The sequence below is a fragment of the Natrix helvetica genome (genome assembly GCF_964273705.1).
Source record: "Natrix helvetica genome assembly, chromosome: 5".
In the NCBI taxonomy this organism is placed as follows: Eukaryota; Metazoa; Chordata; class Lepidosauria; order Squamata; family Natricidae; genus Natrix; species Natrix helvetica.
The window spans coordinates 147,678,982-147,698,296 of record NC_138551.1 but is presented as its reverse complement, the minus strand read 5'-3'; the positions used below and the strand labels follow the sequence as shown (position 1 = coordinate 147,698,296).

Sequence of the window (19,315 nt, the reverse complement as noted above, 5' to 3'; positions counted from 1 at the left end):
GCTATTCAAAAAAAAAACAATCCCAGCTATCAATTCTCATTTGCCAACAAACCATCAAAAGGGCCGATCTCACATCCGGGAGCCACCCTCCATCAAATGGCTAGACCCCCTCCCCTCTTCCCATGGGTAGAGTTCAAACTAGCTACAGGGTGATCCTCAACTTACGATGACAATTGAGCCCCATTTTTTATGCTGCTAAGTGAGACATTTGTTGGGCGGGTTTTCCCCCGTTTTACGACTTTTCCTGACACATTTGTTAAGTGAATTGCAAGGGGGAGGAGAGGGGAGGAGAGAAAGAAAGAAAGGGAGGGAGGGAGGGAGGAGAGAGGGAAAGAAGGAAGAAGAGGTACAAGGGAGGGAGGAGAAAGGGAAGGAAGGAAGGAAGGAAGGAAGGAAGGAAGGAAGGAAGGAAGGAAGGAAGGAGAGAGACAAGGGTGGGAGGGAGGAAAGGAGGAAGGAAGAAGAGAGACAAGGAAGGAAGGAGGTAGGAAGGAGAAAGGGAAAGAAGGAAGGAAGGAGAGAGGCAAGGGAGGGAGGGAGGAAAGAGAAAGGGAAAGAAGGAAGGAAGGAGAGAGACAAGGGAGGGGGACGAAGGAAGGAGAAAGGGAAAGAAGGAAGGAAGGAGAGAGACAAGGGTGGGAGGGAGGAAAGGAGGAAGGAAGAAGAGAGACAAGGAAGGAAGGAGGTAGGAAGGAGAAAGGGAAAGAAGGAAGGAAGAAGAGAGGTGAGGGAGGAAAGAGAAAGAGAAATAAGGAAGGAAGGAAGGAGAGAGACAAGGGTGGGAAGAAGGAAGGAAGGAGGAAGGGAAGAGAGGGGGGAGGGAAGGAAGAAAGGAGAGGAATCTAGCGAGCTAAGCTTGATCTCCAGGTAATCTGATTATCATTCCATCTACATTTAATCCAGGTCTGCCAAACAGCTTGCAGGAAGGAAAGAAGGGAGAAATGGAGAGAGGGGGGAGGGACACCCACCCATGTGGACACTGAGGGTTGTATGATGCCCTATTAACACACCAGGCTCATGAAAGCACCAAGCACCCAGAAGAAAGGATGGGGGGCACCGGGTGACCCTGGTGCACGAGATGGATCAACGGGCCTCGAAAGCAGTCCGCAAAAACTGCCAGAGGCCTAATTTTGCAAAAGAGGCACGCAGACTCTCGCCAGTGGGGAGGTTTAGACCCTCCACGGGCAATGCCAGGACTTCAAAGCTTGTTGGCCAAAGAGGGGCACTTCTGTCCCCCTCTCCTCCTCCCTGGGGACGTGAGCCTGCCTGGCCGTTCATTTCACACCCCACCGACCGAAGCCCTGGAGAATTTCACACCTGAGTCTAAGGGGCAAAAAAGCACACCTGGAATGGATAAACTCGGATAAATGGAAGAGCCCAAAGATCAAAGATAGCAGGGAGGCAGGTGAAACATGGTGTGTGTGTATGTGTGCGTGTACGGCACGCGCATGTCAGGCTGGGGTTTGCACCTATTTGGGCAAAGAGCAGTCCCAAGTCCATCTGATATCCTGAAACCCAACCAAACCAATGTCGAATGGCCAGACCTCCCATGGGCAGAGTTCAAGCTAGCTACTTCATTGCTTCGTGCCTCTTTCGCAGGAATCTTCCAAGGCTGGCAAAGAGTCTCCCCCTTTGGGGTCTTTTGGTGGGGGTCGAAGGGGGGCAGAAATTCCGACTTGGGGTCTGCTTCAGCCTCCTGGTGGGGGGCTTTGGGCGAAGGCTGGAGGGAAGAGCCGCTGGTGGAGAAGAGCCGGAGGGCCTCGTTCCAGTGGGACTGCATCACGGCCTGGAACTGGCTGACCATCTCAGCCCGCTGAGCTTCCAGGCGTTGGCACCTGGCCTTGCACTCCCGCAGGTCTTCCCTCTGCTTGGAAAGCCTATGCTCCTAGTCCTCAGGGAGGTGCTTCTGCTGAGCCTCCTTCTCGGCCAGATCCAATTTGAACTGAGCTGTTTTGCCAACTCTTTTCTCCTGGGGGCTGCTTAGCTCCAGCAACTGCTTCCTGTTAGGGCCCTAAGGAGCCCAGGCGGGCAGGTGAGGAGGGGCAAGGAGAGACTGGCAAGGCGGCCCACGATGTAAGTGACATCGAGTTGGCCGCTCCCACCCAGTCACATGACCACCTAGCCACGCCCATCCAGCCAGTCATTAGGCAGATCGTATTAGTTAGTCTGCGGGATTTAAAATTATGAATTTAGTGGTCCCCGAGGTCCAAAAAGGTTGGAGACCCCTGGTTTATGTAATGAGTCCAGGCTAATTCCCCATTTGATTCCTCCTCCATCCTGGGAGGGCTTTTCTCCAACACTTTCCCTCCCCCCCCCACCTTTTCCGCGGCTTTAGGTTCTTGGAGGGAAGTAGGGCAGATTCTGCCTCTCTCAGCTCTGAGCCCTTGTAATTGGGTTTCCCCTGGCCCACCAATCGAATCCGCCTTCCGTTTGCTCCGGGGATTAAGTTAAAAGGAAACAGATGGCGACGCAGGGAGCTGCTTTCAAAGCGAATATTCCAAGGAACCATCCCCATGGAGGCCCAGACACTCCAAAAGTCAAGCCGCTAACAAGGCAGAAGGGAGAAAAAGGCCAATGGGTGCATCGGCTTTAAGGAACAGCGCAGAGGGGGGCGAGGGGGGCGGGGGGGAGACACCGGTCCCCAATGCTGGCTTTTGGACCAGACCGGCTTGCTAGGAAGCTAATATTGGCAGAATTATTCGCCGGAGGAAACGTAAGGCGACGTTCCCAGCTCTTGCCGTTACAATGCCACTTCCAATGGAAAATTCCACAAGCACGGAGACCTATCGCAACCGTCGGCAGGGGTGGGTTGCTAACTGGTTTACTACCAGTTTGCTCATGCACGGCGCAACGCTTCTGCATCCGGGTGGGTGGGAGGAGCCTCCCACCGCCGCCACTACTGGTTCGCACTACTGGCAGCAACGGATCTGCAGGATGCCTCTCCCACCCTCAGGGCTCAGATGGCTATTTTGGCTCTGGAAGCACTGAAGTTGAGCCGTGGTGGCGCAGTGGTGAGAGGGCAGTACTGCAGGCTCCTTCTGCTGCCTGCCGGCTGCCTGCAATGTGGCACTTCGAACCTCACCAGGCTCCAGGTTGACTCAGCCTTCCGTGGTGAATAAAGCGAGGACCCAGATTGTTGGGGGCAAAAGGCTGACTCTGTAAACGGCTTAGAGGGGGCTGTAAAAGGACTATGAAGTGATATATATCTTATTGCTATCTTCCTTCCTTCCTTCCTTCCTTCCTTCCTTCCTTCCTTCCTTCCTTCCTTCCTTCCTGTTAGAATGCAGTATTGCAGGCTAACTGCCCACTGCCAGCAGTTCGAATCTCACCAGGCTCAAGGTCGACTCAGCCTTCTTCCATCATTCTGAGGGGGGTAAAATGAGGGCCCAGATTGTTGGGGACAATAGGGCTGACTCTGTAAACCACTTAGAGGGGGATATAAAGCTCTATAAAGCAGTATATAAGTCTAAGGGCTATTGCTATCTATCTATCTTCCCCCCTTCCCTCCCAGTGGTTAGAATGCAGTATTGCACGCTAACTCTGCCCACTGCCAGCAGTTCGATGCTGACCAGCTCAAGGTAGACTCAGCCTTCCGTCCTTCCGAGGTGGGTAAAACGAGGACCCAGATTGCTGGGGGAAAGAGGCTGACTCTGTAAACCGCTTAGAGAGGCCAGTAAAAGCACTGTGAAGTGATATGCATCCTATTGCTATCTTCCTTCCTTCCTTCCTTCCTTCCTTCCTTCCTTCCTTCCTTCCTTCCTTCCTTCCTTCCTTCCTTCCTTCCTTCCTTCCTTCCTGTTAGAATGCAGTATTGCAGGCTAACTGCACATTTCCAGCAGTTCAAATCCCAGCAGGCTCAAGGTTGACTCAGCCTTCCGTCCTTCCGTGGTGTATAAAACGAGGGCCCAGATTGTTGGGGGCAAAAGGCTGACTCTGTCAACCGCTTAGAGGGGGCTGTAAAAGCCCTGTGAAGCGGTATCTAAGTCTTAAATGCCGTTGCTGGTGTGGTTAAAAGTCCCTATTAGGCCTTGATGCAGCTGGACTGCACTTCTAAGCATCCCCGCACAAGTGGGGCATTCACAGAGGGGTGGGGAGGATTAAAAGGCTTCCTTCATTAACGAAATCTAACGAGGGCGAAGAGAAAGCGCCTGGTCTTTCTTCAATTGGACTGAGTGTGAAAGAGTCGGAAAAGGGGGGGGGTCTGTGCGCGTGCGCACACACACACACACACAACAAGCCTTCACACACACCACACATAAATCCCCAGGCGACAATCGCCACTCGTGCCAGGAGAATCCCCACTGAAATTCAGTCCCCGTGAGTGGGGTGTCTGAGCCCCATTGTTCAGCGTTCCTCCTCACCCGCATCTCAAAAACCTGAGCGTGGGGGGATACAGAAGTGTGTGTGTGTGTGTGTGTGTGTGTGTGTGTGTGAGTGTGTGTAAACGGATCCCGGCTCAAACAAGAGCATCTTGTGCCCATCACAAAGAGTTTTCCCTTCGCCCAGGAACCGAAGCTGCACTTTGGGTACCATTAATAGAGGAAAATCAAAATGAGCAGCAGGGCTTGCGATGGGAGGGGGACGGACTAATTTTTTTTTCTTGTGGTCCCATCGAGAAAGAAAATGAAACTGCAGAACAGCCATTTCCAGAGGGAGATTTACCTCTTGGGGGGCGGGGGGGGGGCTTCTGTAGCCAGCCCCAAGCATAAATCCACCCCAAAGATAGAAATGGGTCTGGGATAACTTTCTAAGAGCAGGGGTCCCCAACCATTCGGACCTCAGGGGTCACTAAATTCATAATTTTAAATTACGATCTGCTTAATGACCGACTGGGTGGGCGTGGTTTGGCGGTCATGTAACTGGGTGGGCGTGGCCAACTCGATGTCACTCACATCTACTCGCCTCCTCCCCTCCCAGCCCCTCCTCGCCTGCCCACCCGGGCTCCTTAGGGTCCTAACAGGAAGCAGTTGTTGGAGCTAAGCAGCCCCCAGGAGAAAGAGTTGGCAAAACAGCTCAGTTCAGATTGGATCTGGCCGAGAAGGAGGCTCAGCATAAGCACCTCACTGAGGACTAGGAGCATAGGCTTTCCAAGCAGAGAGAAAACCTGCGGGAGTGCAAGGCCAGGTTGCCGGTGCCTGGAAGCTCAGCGGGCTGAGATGGTCAGCCAGTTCCAGGCCGCGATGCAGTCCCACTGGAACGAGGCCCTCCGGCTCTTCCCCACCAGCGTCTCTTCCCTCCAGCCTTCGCCCAAAGCCCCCCACCAGGAGGCTGAAGCAGACCCCAAGTCGGAATTTCTGCCCCCCTCCGACCCACATAAAAAGACCCCAAAGGGGGAGACTCTCTGCAGCAACACAAGCATCCATTGCACATATCCGTCCCAGGGGCCGTAGTTTGAGGACCCCTGATTTAGCGCAATATTAAAAATGCAAATCATTTTTCTGCGGACCACCAAAATTTTCTCGCGGATCCCCAGTTGGTGACCGCTGCTCTTAGGCATAGCCCCCGTGTTACTAGCAAGGAGGAGATCTTGTGGTCCAGGAGTCAGCGGTCAATCGATTGCCTCAACCATCCGGGCCCTCATTTTACCCACCTCGGAAGGACGGAAGGCTGAGTCAACTGCAAGTCTCGTGCCAAATTGCAGGCAGGCAGGCAGCAGGCAGCAGAAGCAGCCTGCAGTAATGCACTGTGACCACTGCGCCACCTCGGCTCAAAATAAATATACACCTAAGAGTAGCAAAACACATGGGGTGCTTGGCTTCCCACGCTGTTGGGCAGACAATGCGATGCATCCGAGCAAAGCGCAGAACAGATTTTTGGGGGTTTGTGTTACCGCTAATACCCTGAGCAACTATGACTGCACAGTGGGCATTTTGGCTCCAAGCAGGCAGCTTCTGGAACGTAATTCACGCTTTTCGTAGGAGCGATTTTCTCCTCACCTGCTCAGGTGGCAAAAATGGGGCTGAAAGTGTGACTCAAAGCCAGCAGCCTAAAAACGTGGACAGGTTTGCTTTTTTTAAAATAATATTTTAATGATATTTTTTAAAGTGCAGCTGGGGCCATGATACGACTGAATGTGTTAAGAGAGGTGTGGAAGAAAGGAGAAAGAGATAAATAAGTAAGATCCTTCTCCTTGCGCAAAAAATAAAGAACCAAAGCCCAGAAGTGGGATTGACTCCAGCATTTCTTAAAAGATGTGAAAAATTACCTGCGAAGGAGAGAAACTGTAATGTAAGTGAGACCTTTTGGGGGACGTGGGGGTGGTGGTGGTGGAAAAATAGCAGGCATATAAATATTGAAAGAGGCTGTCAAAATAAACAGGGAAAGAATAGACATTGTCCCAGACTGCAGTTATAAACCATTTTCAACAGAAGGAAAAGAAGAACGAGCTGGGAGAGGGAGAGAGGGCGAGAGAGAGAAAGAGAGAGGGAAAGAAAGAAAGAAAGAAAGAAAGAAAGAAAGAAAGAAAGAAAGAAAGAAAGGAGGGAGATAGGGAAGGAAAGAAGGAAGGAAGGAAGGAAGGAAGGAAGGAAGGAAGGAAGGAAGGAAGGAAGGCAGGAAGGAAGGGAAAGCAGGAATGCTTTGGAACTATTTTGGAACAAACAGATGATGAGTTACACAGAGACGTGAGTTCTTTTACATTTTTGTTTGTAAAACAGTTTGTTTTTAACCCGAAAAGCAGAATTACAGAATGACAGCACTGGAAGGCACCTTGGAGGTCTTCTAGTCCAACCCTCCTGGTCATGTGGAAGACCCTTTATACCGTTTCAGGGCAGATATCCGCCCAATCTCTTCTTAAAACCTCCAGTAATGAATCACCCACAATTTCTGATGCAAACCATGATTCACTTAGCCAGATTCTGCTTCCTAGGCAGCCCTGGGGGAACTCAATAATAGGATGTATCTAGGCCGGACTCTCTCTTTTTATTTTTTACAAAAGGCTCTTTGGGCATCGCGACAAACCACCCAAGGGTTTAACCCCCCTACCCATAACCTTGGTGGAGAGGGAGAGGAATAGAAGAGTGAGGATGCCACAGACCAATCTGAAGCAGGGAAAAAAACCTTCCCTGTTCTGATAAAGGCATGATATGTGACCCAATTGGTCATTTTAGGAGCCAGCTCGTAAAAGCCCCGTTCCAAATTCCAGACTGAAAAGTTTACGTGTTCTTCACTTCAAAGTGTGGTTGTGTACTGAGGAAAAGAATGGTCTTGAAATCCATTAGGAAGGAGTGAGTGCTTTTGAGCCTTGGGGCCTGGGTCAGCTCTTCCCAAGAGCCTCCTAAAAGCAATTTGGGGGTTGTTGTTATTTGGGCTCCTAAAAGACGGTCGAAGTTGGCCAAGACAAAGAGATCGCTGCTCTGAAAATTGGGTTTATTTTAAGGAAGCCATTCCCTATAAGACAGAAAGAGTGAGCCTCTTTTCAAAAGTCACTGAGAGAGGTGTTATTTTTCAACCTGTCGCTTTAAGAGGGGTGGACTTCAACTCCCAGAATTCCCCAGCCAGCCACGGCTGGCTGGGGAATTCTGGGAGTTGAAGTCCACCCCTCTTAAAGCGACAGAGGTTGAGAAACACGGTTAGAGATATAACAGAGATAGAGATATAAATAAGATGGAAATTGTTAGCATGTGTATGATGAGAATAATGATATTTAATTTCCTTCCGTCAGAAACTTAAAACCCACCTATTCCAGCTTAAATTATTATTATTATTATTATTATTATTATTATTATTATTATTATTATTATTATTATTATTATTATTATTAATGTTAATATGGTGGTATTACTAGAAGATATTAAGAAGAAAAGCGGGGAGTTTTATCATGTTGAAATGTTTGATATGTTATAAGCCTAAGGAAATAATGTTAATATGAATGTATTGTTGCAAAGAGATGTGTGTACCCAGACGACACACTGCATAAGGAAAGATGGAATGTTTATTTTTGTTAATTGAAAAATAATAACACTCTTTATATATATATATATATAAAAAGAGAAACACTGTTTTTTCAGATTCTGTGAAAGCATGCACTACAGTGCAGAGGCAAGCTCTGGGCGAAAAACAGAATAACAGAGTTGGAAGGGACCTTGTAGGTCATCTAGTCCAACCCCCATCCCCCCCTGCCCAAGCAGGAGACCCTAAACCATTTCTGACAGTCTCTTCTTAAAAGTGGAGAATCCGAAGGGGGGAGAGAAAAAGTCAGCCAAAACCAACTGAGAAAAATACACATTTGTCCATGCCTGGCAAACCACGCAAGTCACCTGGAGGGGAAATTCACGGAGGATATGATTAGCCACGGCTAATTAGCCAGATAATTCAGATAATAACTCCATTGAGGCAGTGCTCCGGCTCTGGGAAAAAGCAGCTTGTAATCCATCAAGGAAGCCTTCCGTTTGACCTCTCCGCAGGACAAACCAGCATCATAAACAGACGGTCACATACAAACCCCCTGGCGGGCAGGCCGGCGGGCATCCACGGCCGAGGGGTGTCTCAGCCCAGAGACGTATTATAGTCGGAAAGAGAGAAATATTGCTGCTTACCAGTTTGAAGTCTTGGATGCTGCAGATGAAGTAGGGTGTGTTGGGCCGACGGCTCTCAATATACACGCAATCTTTGGGAGGGGAGAGAAAGGGAGAGTGTCTCAGCCTTGGGTCGTTAAGTCATGAGAGAAATATCAACGCAACACACAAACTGCAGCGGACAATGCTGTAAAAAAAATGTCCCAAAGGTGGTTTTTCAAAAGGCCAACCGGGCTTTGTTTTTCCTCGAAGAGGTTTCGCTTCTCCTCCGAAGAGGCTTCTTCAGGTTCTGAGGGAAGTTCTTGGATGAGATGAGAACGGAAGAAGCTTCTTGGAACGAGAAGCGAAACCTCCTCAAGGGAAAACAAAAAAACAAAAAACAAAGAAAAGTCCAGCTGCCTTTTGAAAAAAAAAAAAAAAGCACCTTTGGGACAACCGTGACTGAGAATCTCCACAGACAATACTATAAAATGTGACAAGCCCCCTCCCCCCTCCCCCCCCCCACACCAATACAAGCCAAGTATTAAGATTATTTTTAGGGACCAAGGCAATGCAACAAAACGTCGTGTCCCTTCTCCGAGGTTATAGGTCAGCTTGCCGGCTACATTTTCCGTGTCTAGATGATGGCACCATCTATGATTCCTCCAAATTGGGCATCCCCAATGAGAAGACAACTCTCCCCTAGCTTTCCTCCCCCACACACCCTTCATCTGGCACAATTTTCTGTGTGTGGGGAAAAAAAAAATCTCCAATTTTGCTCCCAGAGTTTCTACCTTGTTTATTTTATTGTTTTACTAGCTGTGTGGTCCGTGTATTTATTTATAAGGGGAAAAACGTCCAGACCAAACGTAATTCCTAATGTTGGATTTTCCCCGTTACCACAGGGAGCCCCCTTGTGGAGGACTGTGAAGCCGTTACCATGGCAACTCCACAGCGCTGTACAGTAGAAGCCATTTTAAGGAAGTACGGTAGAAGTCGTTTTGAGGCACAACAGGCTGTATTTTAACAGAACACACTCCACGAGGGGTGTTAGGGGTGTCTTACCCCGCCACAGTATTTGTTTCCAGAGGGTAAGTCATCTGTGCACCAAGTTGGGTTGAAATTGCTCGAGGCGTTCCAGAATTATGCTGGAACACACACACACACATCGCCATTTTTATAGAGAGAGATATAAAAGATGATGATGATGATAGAAGACAAAGAAGACGAAGACGAAGACGAAGAGGAGGAGGAGGAGGAGGAGGAGGAGGAGGAGGAGGAGGAGGAGGAGGAGGAGGAGGAGGAGGATTTATCACATTTATATGGGGCTTATCTCGTGGTGCTTCTTCCCTCCAGTTACAACTCAGTCTCTCTCCATCCATTCATGGGGTTTTCTCTGTTCTGCCAAGCTGAAGATTTCCTACCGTATCACTTCCCTACAGTCCCTTAAGTCTATGTTTCAAACCTCTTGCTCCCCCCGGAGGTATCCCCATACTGCTAAGCCCCCAATTAATGATTCAATCTACTTGGGTGAGTGTGTGTGTGTGTGTGTGTGTGTGTGTGTGTGTGTGTGTGTGGGAGGGGAGTAGCTTAAAGAAGAGTGCTAGCATACTACGAGTTTTCAGCTGTGCTATTTGTGGTTGTTGCTTTTTTTGTTAAACCGAGGATTCAACAATCTGCGTAGATGAAAACGTTAAGATGAATTCGCAGACAGGCACACCTGCAGGCGTTATGTGGAATTCGCAGATCCGCCTGAACAAAGCCGCTCGCTGCCTCCGGGAGAGGAGCCAAGCGGAGCCAATCCGAGGGCTTTCATGATTTCGTTTCATCAGAGCCATACAAAACTCTCCAGCTGTTGGATCACATACATCTGTGAACTCTTAAGATGCTTGGGAGCGGGAAGGGAGAATAAAGGAGGGCCGCCGAGAATTGGAAATCAGGAGAACAAATCTTTACAAACAATAACCTGTCTGGCAATGCTAACGTTTACTCTCCATCCTTTGGGCCTCGAGCTCTGCCTAAATACTTCACATCCTAAATACTTTCTTTTTTAAAAATAATAATAAGGACAGAAATAAAGCCATTCTGTCCAGATGCATCTATGCGCTAAAGCATCTTCAGTTCCTTCCGTTATTCCAGTTTGCAGAATGACAGAACTGGGAGGGACCCTGGAGGTCTTCTAGTCCAACCCCCTGCTCGAGCAGGAACTCCTCTGCCACTTCAGATAAAGAGCTGTCCCTTCTCTTCTTATGTCCACAACTTCTGAAGGCAAGCCACTGGGGAATTGTTCACAATTGTGAGGAAATTTCTCCTTAGTTCTAGGTTGTTTCTCTCCTCGATTAATTTCCATTCATTGTTTCTCGCCCTGCCTTCGGATGCTTTGGAGAATAGGTTGAAACACACCCACACAGCTCTTCTTTGTGGTAGCCCCTCAAATACTGGATGTCTGCTATCATGTCACTAAGGGATGCAGTGGCTTGGATGCTGAGCTTGTCGATCAGAAACGTTTGGCAGTTCGAATCCCTAGCGCCGCGTAATGGAGTGAGCTCCCGTTACTTGTCCCAGCTCTGTCAACGTAGTAGTTCGAAAGCATGTAAAAATGCAAGTAGAAAAATAGGAGCCACCTTTGGTGGGAAGGTAAAAGCGTTCCGCGCGCCTTCGGCGTTGTCATGCTGGCCACATGACCACGGAGACTTCTTCGGACAGCGCTGGCTCTTTGGCTTTGAAACGGAGATGAGCACCACCCTCTAGAGTCGGGAACGACTAGCACATATGTGCGAGGGGAATCTTTACCTTTTTACCTTATCATGTCACCCCTACTCCGCAGTAGACTTTACTTTAGCCCTACCACAGGGGTCGGCAACCTTAAACACTCAAAGAGCCACAAAAGTCCTAACCGGAAGCCCACCGTTCAATTCTGGAGCCAACCAGAAATCCAGTTCCCCCACCATAGAGTCTCCTCCTAGAGTGGCCTCCTTTTTCCTCTACCTGTCCTAACTGAAAGCCGTATCAATTGTGGAGCCGACTGGAAGTCCGGTTCCCTCACCATAGAGTCTCCTCCTAGCGTGGCCTCCTTTTTCCTCTACCTGTCCTAACCGAAAGCCCTATCAATTGTGGGGCCGACCGGAAGTCTGGTTCCCTCACCATAGAGTCTCCTCCTAGCGTGGCCTCCTTTTTCCTCTACCTGTCCTAACCGAAAGCCCTATCAATTGTGGGGCCGACCGGAAGTCTGGTTCCCTCACCATAGAGTCTCCTCCTAGCGTGGCCTCCTTTTTCCTCTACCTGTCCTAACCGAAAGCCCTATCAATTGTGGGGCCGACCGGAAGTCTGGTTCCCTCACCATAGAGTCTCCTCCTAGCGGGGACTCCTTTTTCCTCTACCTGTCCTAACCGAAAGCCCTATCCATTGTGGGGTCGACCAGCAACAGGGAGCCGCAGCAGAGGGATGAAAGAGCCACATGCGGCTCCGGAGCCTCTGGTTGCTGATCCCTGGACTAGACAATATCCAATTCCTGCAACCGTTCTTTATATGTTTTAGCCTCCAGTTACTTAGTCATCTTTGTTGCTCTTCTCTGCACTTTCCAGAGCCTCAACATCTTTTTTTTATATCATGGCGACATCTCATACATTTCTAGGCTGCCCTAGTATATTCCTATGAACGAGGCAGGCCAATCCCTGCCAGGGAATCCCAGAAGTTAAAAGGCTGCCACAAGCCAATTGTTTCAACTCTGTGTCATCTGCCAATCAAAGGAAGGATCTTGACAGAAGGAACGCTGAAATTCTCCAGATCCCTTGATGCTACTTCACGGGAGAAAGTCCTCGAAACCCTCCGAATTGCTACATCTGCCACAACAGGCAAGCAAAGGGACATTCTCGCATAGCTCTCCTTTACGGCAACATGCTTGATTTAAGAAAAAGGAGATTAAAGGCAATCAGGTTCCCAAGAGATGGCTTGAAAACGATGAAATAACCCAAGCTGGGAACCTTTGGAGCTTCGGAATATTTTGCGGTCTTCTAAAAATATATATATATAATAAATCTAAAGACTCCAACAAGCCACAGGGAAGAGCTCTGGAAGAACTAAGGAAGGAGAAAGAGATTTGATTCAAATCACTGCTTCAGTCACAAGAAGAGACCTACCATATTTTTCGGGCTATAAGACGCACCAGTGTATAAGACGCACCAAGATTTCGAAGAGGCAACGTAATTTTCCGGAGTATAAGACGCACCTTTTTCCCCTCAAAAAAGAGACTGAAAATCTGGGTGCGTCTTATACATTGAATACAGCATTTTTTTGCCTCCCGAAACTCCGCCCCTTTCACCAAAATGGCCATGCATAGCCTCTAGGAAGCTTTTAGAGAGCTCCTGGGGGCTGGGAAGGGCAGAAATGAGCAAAAAACGGCCTGGATTTTGCTCAATTTTAACCCCCCCCCCCGCAACACTATAAGCTTCCTAAAGGCTATTCATGCCCCCCCCCCTTTTTTTAATGAAAAATGGCCCTGTTTTTGCAAAAAAACCAGGCTCTTTTTTTCTCGTTTTTGCCCCCCACCCCTTTCTAGGAGGACTTTGCAAACTCCCTAAAGGCTATTCATGCCTTTGGGGGTAGGGAAATGGGCCCGTTTTGGGGAGGTTTGCAGAGTGCAAAAACTTTTTTTTTCCTTCTTCAAAACCTTGCTGCGCCTTATACTCCGGTGCGTCTTGTACTCTGAAAAATAAGGTAAGGAAGAAAAAAAAAGGTTTTGCCTTCCCTCAGCCTCCAGCAGCGCTTTGCAGCTTTCAGCAGGACTGGGGCAAGGCAACAAGTGTCTCTGTTTTTGCAAATAACGGCCCAGTTGTTTGCAAAAATGTAATGCGGGGGGGGGGCGCGCTTCGGGAGGCCAAAAATGGCTGTATTCGGTATATAAGACGCACCAACATTTCCACGCTCTTTTAACAAAATGTGTGTTTTATAATCCAAAATATACGGTACAATCCTATTGAAAACGAGCAAGATTTTAGGATGAGCAGATGCCACAAACAAGATGGTGTTATTATAGCCACAGTGGTACCCTTGGTACTCATCCTTAATTGCTTCCGGGAGGTACGACGAGAACCAAGCGAATTTGTTTCGGTTGGAGAGGGTAACAAGATACAAGGCAACTGGCTTGCACTTTGCGTACTGAACAAATGACGAGTACCAGGACAAACTTTTTGAGTCGAGTACCAAACGTGATGAGTTTCAAAGCAGCTGAGTACCCAGGTACCACAGTACACGTTTCAGCCTTTCTATGGTGGTGGTGATTTTATGGTCTGCCAAGCAAGCCACAGACCCAAGCCAATGTTCCATGATCTCCTCCCCCACTGCCCCCCTGGAAATCATGCTCCTCTTCCTTTGCCAAACCCCATGAATAGAATTCCCATCGACCATCAACATCCCAGCCTTCTTCTTGCTGAACAAAATGTCATGGTGACCGCAGGGCACCAAGGCCTGCGTGAAATCCTGGTCGTCCAATGTCTACATGCGAATGCCATGGTTTTGCTGCCTATTGCATACCTATCCTCATGAATGCAGTTAATCCAGTGGAGGGCCTTGGACCAATGAGGGGCTGGTGGCTTTTGGGGGGAGACTGGTCATTGTATTGCTTATTGGACATGAGAAGTTGGGGCCCACAAACAGGTCCAATCCTGGTGTGGCCCAAGTTGGGAATCCAATTGTAAGTGTTGGGGCCCGCCAGCGGCCAGCTGAGCTGGCAGCAGATTCGGACAGCGAGGAGGTTGGGGTGGAAGATGGGCCAGTCCTGGAGTCTGGGGAAGGCTCTGATGAGGGCTCTGTGTCGGAGGCAGAGATGGGCCCAGGGCCGTCTGACAGTTATCAGCTGCCTTCGGAGTCAGACATCAGTAGGGCAGAAGAACAGCTGGAGCCTGTTGCCAGTGTGCGCATGTGCAGAGCTGCCAGGAGAAGGAAACAGTTAAGGAACAAGGGTCAACTCGGGAGTAAAGGCACAGGTGCATGGTGAATGGCCCCTCCGATAGGGAATAAATAGGAGCGAAAGGGGAGGGGAGTTTGCAGGAGACAATTAGTTCAATTCATTAAGGTTGAAAATCCATTCCTGACTTCTTGCCAAGAAATTGCTGCTACAGTATGGCGTTTAAAAGATATCGGCCTGGCAGCTCTCCAAACCTGACAAAGCTCTGTAGTTGTGAAATCTCTAGAAAGACTGTTGGCCGGGACTTGGCTGGAGAAGAATATTAAATAAAATATTTCAATAAAAGAGGTGTTCTCGGGACGAGGAGTCTGCTTCATGATCTTGGGAAGCCTAGGTCAGAACAGTAACCTACCAGGAAAAAAAAAAAGACCAGAAAGTTCAAAGTGTGATCTATATCTAAGTTGCTACTTTTAATTTCCTTTCCTCAGCTTGCACTGATGCTGTAACTAAGCTGGGTCGTGAAACGCCTGTCAGAAAACCCCCAAGCTCAGAAAGCACCAAGGACTCCAACGGATAAGAGAGTTGCCCTATCAGAGAGCTTTTTCCACACATTTCAACCGAGAGGAACCAAGCCGAATCTTGCGCTCTGCTTTTGATGTCCTTTGTTGGAACGCCAGCAACGGAGTCTGTATCTATTTCTGATCTCCGTCTGGGAAACTGGGATATCGTTTTCGTTTGGGAAAGGAAGCGGACGGCCTCTTTCAAAGCCCAGGAAGCAATCCAATCAGGTGCCCGGCAGGATACAGGATGCTCTAACAATGCAAGCTTGCATCTTCCAAAGGGATCGTGCCAGGGGCTCTCCGTAGGGGACTTTTCTTTCCCGGGGAGACCAAAAAAAAATCGGAAATCATCCCTGGGCAGTACCGATACCCCCCCCCCCCCCACTGTCAACTCACACCTTCCGGTTTTCCAGGTTGAGCTTAAAAAAAGCTCCTTCAGTTGTGATACTCTGCCAAGGTCCTTCTCCTTCCTTCTGCTGACTTCTCCACAGGGCAAGATAATAGTAATAAAAATGCAACCGAAGAAGAGGTTTAGCCTTGGAGAGGGGCACAATTAAGAATCTGCATAATATTTGCACTTCCATTTGGGTCTTTTTGTTGTTGCTTTTTGTAACCCCAAGAACGGAGGTGGTATTTTACCGGTACGAACCGGTTTGTCCGAACCGGTGGTGGAAATCGCGGGTGGCCCCCTGCCCTGGTATTATGGCATCCCATTTAGGCTGCCCTTTTTTAACACAAAAGTGCATGCACTGAGGTGTGAACGCATGTGTGGTCACATTTGCGAATTGGTAGGAAAGGTAAGGGGTGGCTTAGTGGCTTAGACAGTGAGCTTGTCGATCAGAAAGGTCAGCCGTTCGGCAGTTCGAATCCCCAGCGCCGCGTAACCGAGTGAGCTCCCGTGACTTGTCCCAGCTTCTGCCAACCTAGCACTTCGAAAGCACGTAAAAAAATGCAAGTAGGAAAATAGGAACCACCTTTGGTGGGAAGGGAACAGCGTTCTGTGCACCTTCGGCATTGAGTCATGCCACAAGACCACGGAGACGTCTTCAGACAGCACTGGCTCTTCGGCTTTGAAACGGAGATGAGCACCGCCACCTAGAGTCGGGAACGACTAGCACATATGTGTGAGGGGAACCTTTACCTTTACCTTTAGGGAAGGTAAATGAATAGTACCCCTGGAGATAGCCCATTTTAGAACATTTTGGAAATCAATCAGGGATTTCTGCCTACACACCTTTTTATTATTATTATTATTATTAGGCAAACAACAAAAGGTCCTTTCAGGAAGATAGATGGACAGAGAGAGAGAGGGAGAGAGAGAGGGAGGGAGAGAGGAATGGAGGGAGGGGAGAGAGAGAGAGGAATGGAGGGAGGGAGGAAGAGAGAGGAATGGAGGGAGAGGGAGGGAGAGAGGAATGGAGGGGGAGGGAGAGGAATAGAGGGGGAGGGGAGAGGGAGAGGAATGGAGTGAGCGAGAATGGGAGAGGAATGGAGGGAGGGAGAGAGGAATGGAGAGGGAGGAGAAATGGAGAGAGAGGGAGGAATGGAGAGGGGGAGAGAGAAAGGGAGAGGAATGGAGGGAGCGAGGGAGGGAGGGAGAGGAATGGAGGGAGAGAGAGAGGAATGGAGAGGGAGGAGAAATGGAGAGAGAGAGGAATGGAGAGAGAGAGAGGGAGAGGAATGGAGGGAGCGAGGGAGGGAGAGGGAGAGAAATGGAGGGAGGGAGAGAGGAATGGAGAGGGAGGAGAAATGGAGAGAGAGGAATGGAGAGGGGGGGAGAGAGAGGGAGAGGAATGGAGGGAGCGAGGGAGGGAAAGAGAGGGAGAGGAATGGAAGGAGAGAGAGAGGAATGGAGAGTGGGAGAGAGAGGGAGAAATGGAGAGAAAGAGGAATGGAGGGGGAGAAAGAGGGAGGGAGGGACAGGAATGGAGTGAGCGAGGGTGGGAGAGAGAGGAATGGAGGGAGAGAGAGAGGAATGGAGAGGGAGAGGGAGGGAGGGAGGGAGAGGAATGGAGTGAGTGAGGGTGGGAGAGAGTGGAATGGAGGGAGAGGAAGGAATGGAGAGAGGGGGAGAGAGGGAGAGAGGAATGGAGGGAGAGAGAGAGAGAGAGAGAGAGAGAGGAATGGAGGGGGAGAGAGGGAGGGAAGGAGAGAGAGAGAGAGAGGGAGAGATGTTTCAGTGGGCCTTCTGAAAGGCTCTGCTGTGGGGAGGCCGGCAAAATCCCATTTATCAAGCTCTGTGAACAGCTCGAGGCAATTAACTTTATCTGGAGCTGCGGTTAATAGCGATAATGAAAGCCCCTCCTCTTGGCAACGGCTAAGAACAGACTCTTCCTGAGTGCCACATTCTGTCAATATGTCTTTTAATTCCCATTTTAATTTATCCGCAAAAACAATAAATAAAAAATACCCCAATCCTCTAGTAAAGTGCCTGCCCAACGCAAAGCCTTGGCGCTTCCTGACACATCTCAGGCCAGGGGGAAGGAAATGGGAGTGGATAGTCCTCGACTTATGACCCCCACCGAGCCCAACGTTTCCACTCCCAAACAAGAGCGTTGTTAAGTGAGCTTTTGCCCCATTTTGCCGCCTTTCTTGCCACCGCTGGTCAGGGAATCACTGCGGTTGTTAAGTGAGCCACGCAGTTGTAAGGAGAATCTGGCTTGCTTGTTAGAAGGGCGCCACTGGGACCCCGCAACCGTCGTAAATGTGAGTCGGTTGCTAAGCGTCTGACTGCTGATAACGGGACGGTGGGGACGAGGCTACAGAGGCTGCGAATGGCTGGATTTCAAATGAGAAGTGGAGCCAGAGTTCAAATCTTTTCCCATCCGCCCCGAACCCCAAAATCTAATGAGTTACATGTTACAACCAAACATCTGGAAGAAAGTCTGAAGTTTCTTTCTTTCTTTTTCTTTCTCTCTTCCTTTCTTCCCTCCCTATCTTTCCTTTTCCTTCCTCCTTCCCTTCCTTTCCTATCTTCTCTCCTTCCCTCCTTCTTTCCTTTTCCTTTGTCCTTCACTTCCTTCCTTCCTTTTCCTTTGTCCTTCCCTTCCTCCTTTTTCTTTTCCCCCTTCCATCTCTTCTTCCTTCTTCTTTCAGTGTCCTCCCTCCCTCCCCATCTTTCCTTTTCCTTCCTCCTTCCCTTCCTACCTTCCTCTTCTTCCTTTCTCCTCCCTCCCTTTCTTTTTTCCTTCCTTCCCTTCCTCCCTTTTCTTTTCCCCCTTCCTCCCTTCCCTCTCTTCTTCCTTCCTCTTTCAGTGTCCTTCCCTTCCTCCCACCCCATCTTTCCTTTTTCTTCCTCCTTCCCTACCTTCTTCTTCCTTTCTCCTTCCTTCTTTTTCCTTTGTCCTTCCCTTCCTCTGTTTTCTTTTCCCCCTTTCTCCCTTCCCTCTCTCCCTTCCTTCCTTTCATTGTCCTTCCTCTTTCCCTCCCCATATTTCCTTTTACTTTGTCCTTCCCTTCCTTCTTTCTTTTGCCCCTTCCTCCCTTCTTCCTTCCTCTTTCAGTGTCCTCCCTCCCTCCCTCCCTCCCTTCCCCTTCTTTCTTTTCCTCCCTTCCCTCCACTCCTGGATGGCAAAGACGGCAGCTCTGTCCCTTAAAAATCCTTGCCAAGCCCAAAAGACGCTTTCCAAGAGGAGGTGAAGGAGGGGAGGAGGAGGAGGAAGCTGCACTGTTCTTGTGGAAGAGGGAGGGTGGGTATCATTCCCAGGGAGGAGAGGGGCTAATGGGAGAGGAACACCAGCGGAAGAGTGACAGGTGAGGAGAGGGGGAGAGAATTCCCCTCCTCCCTCCCCGCCTCCTCCATCGCTGCTGACAACAAACAAATCGCGAGTCTGATCTTTTCGCGCCGTTCCTGCCACGCAGGCCCCTCAGGCAGGCGGCGGCTGCTTCGGATGGTGGATGCCCCCCACTCCCCTGTTCCCGCTTCCCCCGGGCTCCAAAGGGCCCTTTCCGATTTGCTCCCTTCGCCTCGAAAGACGCCAGGCAAGCGGGCACTCGCTTCCCCAGACGATTTCCCTTCTTTCCTTTATTATAAACGGCTCTTCTGCAGAATCCATTTTCTTCCAAGGTTTTTTTTTTTGCTGCCGCTGCTGTTTAATGGACTGTCAGTATAATTTAGATTTCATCAATTTGGGCTCATCCAAGCCGAGCTCCTGATTGTACAGTAAATGGAACATATTTCTATTCAACAAAATTAATGATAGTTAATTCTCCTCTGGAACAGAGAGCCCCCCCTCCCTCTTTCTCTCTCTCTCTCTCTCTCTCTCTCTCTCTCTCTCTCTCCATTTCATGAAAACTACAGTTCTTCGCTTCCTGCAACGCTGTTACACAATTTTCCCTGTTCCAATTATTTCCTT

The 19,315-nt window shown here is 49.4% G+C and overlaps 2 protein-coding genes across 7 annotated transcripts in view; one reads left to right on the top strand and one right to left on the bottom strand.

The window, feature by feature from the left end:
- CA6 (carbonic anhydrase 6) overlaps window positions 1-19,315 on the top strand; it is a 261,946-nt gene that overhangs the window by 27,097 nt on the left and 215,534 nt on the right. The window lies entirely within an intron of this gene.
- Window positions 1-19,315, bottom strand: part of RERE (arginine-glutamic acid dipeptide repeats) — a 291,780-nt gene that overhangs the window by 128,155 nt on the left and 144,310 nt on the right. For all 6 annotated transcript variants that reach the window (XM_081954888.1, XM_081954889.1, XM_081954886.1 and 3 more), the window contains one exon: window positions 8,538-8,608. In XM_081954888.1, the coding sequence (XP_081811014.1) occupies window positions 8,538-8,608 (71 nt within the window). The remainder of the gene's footprint in view (window positions 1-8,537; window positions 8,609-19,315) is intronic.